Below are 9,598 nucleotides of genomic sequence, written 5' to 3'. Positions count from 1 at the left end.
ATCCTCAACACTAGTGCACTCCGAATCTTCTAAAGCCGAGAATCTATTCGAAACTTCAATCTGGTATTTCTCTCTTACCTGGCTCTCTTCTAATTTCTTTAAATTGAATCTCTCCGTTTTCGGACAATGAATATTACCTTTATTCAACGATAACCTCTCTCGTATTATCGCTGCTACCAGGTAGTGGTGTTGTATGAACATATATTTACTGTTATTTTTTTCTTTTCTTTTTCTTATTTTGTTTATCACCTTCGATGCACCTCCCCTCTTAGCAGTACTTACCTGGAATGTCACTGTATATAGTGTATATAAAGGTTCGGGGTTCGATTATAAGTTAGTGTATTTTATAGTTGTTATATTATGTTTGAAGTCAATGTTAATATTGTATAAAAGACGAATCTTTATTCTTTAAGCTATTGATAATGTGCCAGCCAAGAACAGGATGTAGGGTCACTGAAGGGTCACACATATGTGATGATAGTGTATGTACTTTCAAAATACTCTCTTTTGTAATGGTTTCTTTTTCAAGGAAGTAAGATAATGTACGCGCGTGTACATCACGCAGTGAGAGCATGGATTACTAAGTCCAGTTTCAAAGTCTGTATGATAGGTCTCCACGTGCGTCCACGTGTCGACCTAAACTCATGTGATTATTCGATCTTTGTGCTTACGATAGTTTTATATACTAGTTGCTATACAAGGCTCGGCACATTCCGGGGAAGCACTTCGATATTGTTACTAAATTCTTCGCGGTCTGTATCTGCGACTTCTGTATCTAGCGTTACTGTATCTGAGACTACTGTGTCTAAAATTACTGTATCTTGATTCGTCATAGTAACTTGTTTTATAACATCTTGTATTTTCGTCTATCTTATTAACGACATTTTTACATCGTATATTCTTATATTTTATCGTATCTGGTGTCTTGTTTTCTATCTAAAGTGGAACTATAGTAATTTTACTGAAAGAACAGTCAGTGAGATTTTGTAGTTGTTTGTTGTGGAACTTGTAACTTCTATTTTTTCTTATTAACTTCAATAAACTTATCACGCCTACCAAAAAGAGATCCTATTTTATTTGAAGAAAAAGAAGAACCTGCGCGTGACGCAAACGTCAATCATACAACAGGAAAATAAAGTGGTGGCAGCTAGGCAGGATCTCAACCGAAGTACTCGAAGTTCGATTCCAGTGCACGTTCCACAGTTACTAAGTTGAACATTCATCATTGTAGTCAGAGTTCGTTCTTCGACACGAAGCTGATACGTTTTTAAAATATCGTTACGTCCAGATACAGACCGCACTTCGTCGACAACACCTTTTTTACTGTGAGTGTAAGAAGCTTGCCTGTTCAAGGTGTAGCGGATACCTCGGCGTACACACCGTTCCAGTGTTCCAGTTTTATTGCAACCAGTTCCAGAGATCCAGTAAGCAGTACCATTCTCAAGTGTGGCTGGTCCCAGTTGAGCAACATTCCAAGCCGAGATCTTGTGGAAATCCAGAGGCCTCATCTTTAAACCAACAGCAGGAAAGTACCAGGATCGACGCCAGCAGCACCCCCCATCACAGGAAATTCAAGGTTGGTTACAATTTTCATTGCTTGTTTGAACTTCCAAAATTTTCAAGTGTTACGCCTGGAGCTAGAAAAGATTTGTTCTTTGGTTACCGCGGTTGTTGTTTACTTGTGAAGTGAATAACGTAAAATCAAGACAAGAACAGTCTAGGATAGAAGGCTTTAGTATTCACCGTTCCTCTAGGGAAGGATTAAAATATTTCATTCGTTTAATCTTGGGAATACTTGGCAAAACAGAAGGTGTAAGAAAGGTATTGTCGCTAACAAAATTTTTGTAAATTTAAATTGTATAGTTTAACGTAAGTACTAATTGCCAATGGCTACCAGTGGTAGTGCTGATTCTTCTAATACAGAAGTAGAGTATTGTAGTGTGTCAGAAGCACTAAAGTTAATTTCAGTACCATTTTCGGGAAAAAGAGAAGCATTAGAAGAATTTCTGTCTAATGTAGATGCTGCTTTTGAATTGGTTGACCCAGCTAAGCATAGTACCCTTTTGAAATTTGTTAAAGCCAAAATAACTGGGGATGCTAGATCTAAATTGTTAGTTAGAAAAACCACTACTACGTGGGAAGCTGTTAAACAAATATTAATAGAAAATTATTCCATTAGACGAACTATTGATTTTTATGCATGCCAGCTTTTTAGTGCTAGACAAACCAAATCTGATTCAATTGCTTCATGGGCAAGTAAAGTAGATACTCTTCAAAGTCAATTACGCGAAGCCGTTGCTCGTGTTATAGATGCATCTAAATTGCCAGGAGCTATAGCACTTGTTGAAATTTTAGCTAAAGCAAGTTTTATTCAGGGGCTAACAAATGACAGAATTCAGATGATTGTACGATCTAAAAGCGATGATGATACTTCCTTAGGATATATTATCGAACTCGCTCTAGAAGAAGAAACACAGATCACTTCCCACACTTCTCTCCCCTTTTCAAATGTAAATAGTAAGAAAGCTCAAAAGAAAGAATTAGTATGTTACCTATGCCATAAGCCTGGTCACACCAAAGCTCAATGCAAATTACAGAAAAGAAAGGAAAGAGGAAATTCTTCTAATCAGTTTATGAAAACGGTACATGTTTGTGAAATTTGTCCTGAGATCGCCGCGAGAGGCACAGGATGTAATAATGGTAATTCTCCTGAGATCGCCGCGAGAGGCACAGGAGGGGTTAATTGTAATTTTTCCGAGAGCGCCGCGCGAGGCACGGAAGGTTATAGCAATTGTTTGCATGTTGCTAGTAAGGTAAATACTAGTGGAAATGAGAGAATTTGGGATAAAGAACAAAGTTCTCTGCATTTTAATGATGTAAAAGCCTGCAGTAGTCAGATGTGCTCAAGTTGTAATGGTCAGGGAAACCGCAAATGGATGTAAATGAGCAACCTGTTTGCATCTCAGATAACACGAAGGGTTGCATAGTAACAAATCAAGAAGAAGGTACTATTACGGCATTCATTAAAGAATTGCATGTTGATGCAACTTTTCTCTTAGATACAGGCAGTGACTTAAGTCTTTGGCAAATCCATGCACTTCCATGCAGTTTTAGAAAGAATATCGATACAACACAAACTGTGACATTGAAAGGACTAAACAATGTTAAAACTAGGTCACTAGGTACTATTTATCTAACGTTAGTGATAAAAGGAGTAGAATTCTCACATAAATTTCACGTTATTTCGGAAGGATGCTTATCAGAAGGCAGACACATTCTTGGTCGTGATTTTTTGAAACAAAAAAATTGTTTGTTAGAATTCCATCCTCCCCCTCCTCCTCCCTTGTCAACACATGCTTGCCAGAAACTTGACCTTAAGGGCAGCGATAAGGTTATACTACCGTTGACATATAGTATTCCAGCTCGATGCGAGAAGCTAGTTTTTGTTCCCACAAACAGCACAGGAATTGGAATTGTAGAAAAACGAGAGATTAAACCGGGTGTTTTTCTTTCTTCTTGTTTGACAGTAGCGAAAGAAAATAAATGTATAGCTAGTGTGTTAAATGTGAATTCTTCCGTAGAGAATATAACTTTAGATCCGATAGACTTAGAGAAATTAGAAGAAAACCATGTTTTAAATATTCAATGTGAAAAAGACAGGGTTCCACAAAAGTCAAATTCAGAAAGTTTAACTGAACGTTTAAAATTACTTCATAAGCTTTTAAGGCTAGGTCATTTACCACCCAAAGAAAAAGAAAGTATACTTGAACTTTGTGATGAATTCAATGATGTTTTCTTTCTACCAGGAGACAAACTAACTGCTACAAATGTTCTTGAACATGAAATTATTATTGATCCTAAACATGTAGGCAAGATTGTTAACAAAAAGAATTACCGAGTGCCAGAATGTCATAAGGAAGAATTAAATAGACAAATAGAAGAGTTGTTAAGACAAGACATTATAGAAGTTTCTACTTCTCCTTGGAACAGTTCTATTTTCCTTATTCCAAAGAAACTCGATGCATCAGGAAAACAGAAATATAGACTAATAGTCGATTATCGATCTGTCAATGATTTATGTGTCCATTCGTCCTTTCCGTTACCTAACATAGACGACATTTTGAGTAATTTAGCCAATGCGCGTTACTTTTCCAGTTTAGATCTCCATAGTGGGTACCATCAATGCTATATTAGGGAAAAAGGATAGACCTATAACTGCATTCAGTACACCTGAAAATCATTATCAATTCAAGCGACTTGCTTTCGGTCTGGCGACAGCACCGGCCACTTTTCAAAGATTGATGAATACAGTGTTAGCAGGGCTGACAGGTACGAGTTGTTTCATCTACCTGGATGATTTAGTGGTCTTCTCTAGTTCTTTAGAAGAGCATAATAGTAGATTACGTGAGATTTTGCAAAGATTTCGCAAAAGCAACCTGCAGTTAAGTGTAGATAAGACTGAATTTTTGAAGCCAGAATTAACATACTTAGGACATGTCATTACACCTAACGGAGTAAAACCAGATCCAAGATTAGTGGAGAAAGTTCAGAACTTTCCTGTTCCTCAGAATAAGAAACAAATTAAGGGATTTCTAGGACTTACTGGATATTATAGGAAATTTCTAAAAGACTACAGTAAAATTGCTTTACCCTTAACGTCCTTATTAAAAGAAAACGTCCAGTTTTCTTGGGGAGTCAAACAACAAGTTGCATTTGATTCACTTAAAGAGAAATTGACAACTCCTCCAATTTTGCAGTATCCTGATTTTAAAAAGCCTTTTATAATCACATCGGATGCTTCGGCATTTGCCTGCGGAGCTATTCTCTCACAGGGTGAAATAAACAAAGATCTTCCAATTGCGTATGCTAGTAGAGTTTTCAATAAAGCAGAGAGATCGTACTCAGCGACTGAACGGGAACTGGCGGCTCTAGTGTGGGCTAGCAAAGTTTTTAGACCGTACATCTACGGAACAAAAGTAACCTTTGTCACAGATTGCAAGCCACTAACGTGGGTTTTTAGAGTACAAAATCCGACATCTAGACTTTTGAAATGGAGAATACTTTTAGAGGAATATCAATATGAAATTGTGTATAAGAAAGGAAGCTTAAATACAAATTCTGACGCCTTGTCACGAATGTATTCTTTAGATGTTATTGAAGAAGAAGATAGAGTATCAAATTGTGATTCACAACAGAAAGAAAAAGCTGAAGCTTTAGACTTAGAAACGAAAAACAAAATTTTAGAAGAGTTTCATACTCAAATTCTAGGTGGACATATAGGAATGAATAGATGTTATGAAAAGATTAGGAAGTACCTTTCTTTAAATAATATTGACATTAAAGAATGGCCAAAACTGAAGGAAGATGTTGAAGATTACATAAAAGGGTGTGAAATATGTCAAAAGAATAGAAACACACAACAAAAGGTAAAAATGAAGATGGTAATAACTGACACGCCCAGTACAGTTTTTGAAAAGGTCTCTTTAGATTTAGTCGGGCCTCTCCCAGAAACTTTAGAACATAGAAACAAATATTTATTGACTGTACAAGATAACCTTTCCAAATTTGTTATTGCAATTCCCATCCCTTCTCAAGATGCTGATACAATCAGCAAAGCCTTTGTCGAGAATGTAGTGCTAAAATTTGGCATTCCACACAGTATATTGTCAGATTGCGGAAGTAATTTCTTAAGCGATGTCTTCACGCGTATTTGTAAATTGTTACAAATAGAAAAACTACATACAACCCCATACCATCCAGGATCCAATGGTGGTATAGAAAAAATTCCATCAGTCTTTAAAATTTTTCTTGCGATGTTATGTGGCAGAAAATCAGAATAATTGGGATGAATTAGCATCATATGCTACTTTCTGTTATAATACTACTCCTCATAGTTCCACTCAATACACTCCCTTCGAACTGTTATTCGGGAAACCTGTAAATGTACCAGGTGTATTACAAAGAAAACCCTCTGAAGTTGTATACAATTACGATGACTATGTAAAACAGTTGAAACACAAATTGCAGGAGATGCACGGATTAGCTAGAGCAAACCTCATTGACAAAAAGGAGAAAAGTAAAGAATATTATGATAGAAACGAAAACGAATGCATTTTTCAGAAAGGAGATAAAGTGTTATTATATGATGAGTCAGTCCGCCGCGGCAGATCAAAGAAACTTAACAGTCTGTGGCGCGGACCGTACGATATAATTCGAACAAAAGGTGTAAACTGTACCTTAAAGGTTGGCAAACAAGAGATGACTGTGCATGCCAATAGATTAAAGATGTATTATTAAGTAACTCAAATTCTTCATGTTATCTTGTAAAAAAAAAAAAAAGTAAGGAAAGTAAAATAACGTTTCTATATTTACAGGATTGTTCAAAATGATAGGACTTAAAGCTATTCTACTGGTTTCTCTTATATGTAGTAGTCTAGAGCTTGGAGCACGCATAAAGAAATTTGAAAATACGGCAGGTATTTATTATGACTCTTTAGGAGAGGTTCAGTTATATAATACTTACTGGCAATTGGTCTCTTACGTTAACTTAACTAAGCTAGATATAAGCTTTCGTAATTTGGAAACTTACGTAGATAGGACACAAAACCTGTGTAGACACTCAGTGGTGAAATCAAATAAAACAAGTTGTGCTACAGTGTTCGTAAATCAAGTTTTGACTAAGGTATCTGATATCAAAGAGGTTAAGGAAATAATAAAAGAAGTAACAAAAATTTCTTCGCAAGAAAGTAGAAGAAAACGAGGGTTAATAGATGGTATTGGTCACCTTGCTAAATTTCTATTTGGCACCTTGGACGATGAAGATGCCAATTATTACACTCAAAAAATCAATAAATTAGAAAAAGAACAATTAGATTTCTTGAAATTGAGTAAAGAGCAGATGACTATTGTTAAATCTACCCTTCAAGGTATTAATAACACTCTTCATACAGTAGAAACTAACGAAAATATTTTGAGTCAAGGTTTAGAGCATATAAGTAAAGAGATATCAAAAAGAGAGAGACATTTAAATGAAGCATTTTTGGATTTAAATTTAAAGTATACAATAAATGAACATATCGCAAAAGTTGAAAGGTATTTAAGAGATTTAAAGGATCAGTATGAAATTGTTTTGCAAGCAATTTTAAATGCACAGAAAGGTGTATTACAGCCTCACATAATCACTCCTTATCAAATAATCCAACATTGGAAGGCTAGTCAAAGTGACCTCCATAGTGCGTTATCTTTACCAATTGGGACAAGTACTAGGAATAGTTACCTGTTATTGAAAATAATTAATTTAGATGTGTTTATCAATAATGGAATATTAGCCTATGTAATTCGTCTCCCTTTGACAGATTCCATTCGTTATCTAGTATATAAGTTAACTCCCTTCCCCACTAAAATAAAGAATACAACAAATAAATTTGTTTTTATTCAACCTGAAAAACCTTACCTTTTAGTTGATTCAATTAAACAATATTACGCAAAAATGACTGAAATTGAGTTCAATAAATGTAAGATTCTTAAACAAGATTGGTTTTTGTGTAAACAAACGTTTCCTATCTTGTCAAGCCATATAAATCAAGAGTGTGAAATGAAATTATTACAATATGTTCATTATGTTCCCATGGATTGTAATAAACATGTGATACAAATTGATCATTGTATATTTGTAACCTTAAATAACAATGAGTGGATTTTTGCTGCTCCACAGGAAGAGAAAATGACAATATTATGTAATGGATTTGAACCTTATGATTTAATTTTAACAAATTCAGGTATTATTCATCTAGATAATAATTGTAAAGCTTATGGTTTGAAGGCGATCCTCCAAACACAAACATGGTACGAAACCAATGTTACAGGTAAAGACTTTACTCCGAAATTAAATCTTACTGATAATTGTTGTGAAATATTAAATTCTCATATATACCTGGAAGATATGCAAATTAACCTACCTATTCAGCATGTAATTAATTCGGTTAGTGACTTAAGGGTAGCAAGCCATAAAATTCAGGAAGTAGAAAAGAAAATAGATGATGAACAATGGAAACTACTTCATTCTGAAAAGGTAACTCATCTCTCTTGGTTTTCATATTTTGGTACAGTTCTGATAGCTCTAATATTAATATTTTGTTGTTGTTACCGATGTAAATGTTTTCGCTTTTTCAAAAGGTATTTTGATGATGATAGCTGTTGTAAACAAATATGCATTAAACCTTTTATTATTACCAAAATAAATCAAAAACAAGATACCACTGAGCCTGTAGTCATGTCAAAAATTGCTGAGCAGCTTACTGAGATTACAGATGAGTTACAGGTAGCTGTTCCCCCTAAGAAAAGTCCTAATCTACGTAAGGAAAGGTAAAAAGAAAATCTTTTAATGTTTCATATCAGACTGTGAATTTTCAGTATCCAAATTCGCAACCAAATTCGCAATTTGATATGAAAATTCAAAAAAGGAGGGAGGTGTTGTATGAACATATATTTACTGTTATTTTTTTCTTTTCTTTTTCTTATTTTGTTTATCACCTTCGATGCACCTCCCCTCTTAGCAGTACTTACCTGGAATGTCACTGTATATAGTGTATATAAAGGTTCGGGGTTCGATTATAAGTTAGTGTATTTTATAGTTGTTATATTATGTTTGAAGTCAATGTTAATATTGTATAAAAGACGAATCTTTATTCTTTAAGCTATTGATAATGTGCCAGCCAAGAACAGGATGTAGGGTCACTGAAGGGTCACACATATGTGATGATAGTGTATGTACTTTCAAAATACTCTCTTTTGTAATGGTTTCTTTTTCAAGGAAGTAAGATAATGTACGCGCGTGTACATCACGCAGTGAGAGCATGGATTACTAAGTCCAGTTTCAAAGTCTGTATGATAGGTCTCCACGTGCGTCCACGTGTCGACCTAAACTCATGTGATTATTCGATCTTTGTGCTTACGATAGTTTTATATACTAGTTGCTATACAAGGCTCGGCACATTCCGGGGAAGCACTTCGATATTGTTACTAAATTCTTCGCGGTCTGTATCTGCGACTTCTGTATCTAGCGTTACTGTATCTGAGACTACTGTGTCTAAAATTACTGTATCTTGATTCGTCATAGTAACTTGTTTTATAACATCTTGTATTTTCGTCTATCTTATTAACGACATTTTTACATCGTATATTCTTATATTTTATCGTATCTGGTGTCTTGTTTTCTATCTAAAGTGGAACTATAGTAATTTTACTGAAAGAACAGTCAGTGAGATTTTGTAGTTGTTTGTTGTGGAACTTGTAACTTCTATTTTTTCTTATTAACTTCAATAAACTTATCACGCCTACCAAAAAGAGATCCTATTTTATTTGAAGAAAAAGAAGAACCTGCGCGTGACGCAAACGTCAATCATACAACAGTGGTCAGTGTCACAATCAGCCCCTCTAAACGACCGGACATCAATTATGCTAGATTTCCTTCTTCTATCTACTAAAACGTGATCAATTTGATTATGTGTTTTCCCGTCTGGTGATGTCCAAGTGTATTTATGAACGTCGCGATGTGGGAATTTTGTACTCTTCACGATTAGGTTTTTGAATGTTGCAA

The 9,598-nt window shown here is 35.0% G+C and overlaps 1 protein-coding gene across 1 annotated transcript; it reads left to right on the top strand.

The window, feature by feature from the left end:
• Positions 1-213: 213 nt before the first annotated feature.
• On the top strand, positions 214-9,351 carry LOC145671792 (uncharacterized). The gene is made up of 2 exons (XM_081741007.1): positions 214-1,576; positions 6,375-9,351. The coding sequence occupies exon 2, from the start codon at positions 6,386-6,388 to the stop codon at positions 8,366-8,368; it is 1,983 nt and encodes a 660-aa protein (XP_081597133.1). The 5' UTR covers positions 214-1,576; positions 6,375-6,385; the 3' UTR covers positions 8,369-9,351.
• The last annotated feature ends 247 nt before the right edge of the window (positions 9,352-9,598 follow it).

Source organism: Thermobia domestica, chromosome 15 (assembly GCF_964235325.1).
Source record: "Thermobia domestica chromosome 15, izTheDome1.hap1.1, whole genome shotgun sequence".
Taxonomy (NCBI): Eukaryota; Metazoa; Arthropoda; class Insecta; order Zygentoma; family Lepismatidae; genus Thermobia; species Thermobia domestica.
Note: the sequence above shows the minus strand (reverse complement) of the source record. Positions and strands in the feature narration are given on the sequence as shown.

Bases quoted from the DNA above. Each gene is read 5' to 3' on its own strand.
- LOC145671792 (XM_081741007.1), top strand. From the start codon at position 6,386: ATGATAGGACTTAAAGCTATTCTACTGGTTTCTCTTATATGTAGTAGT.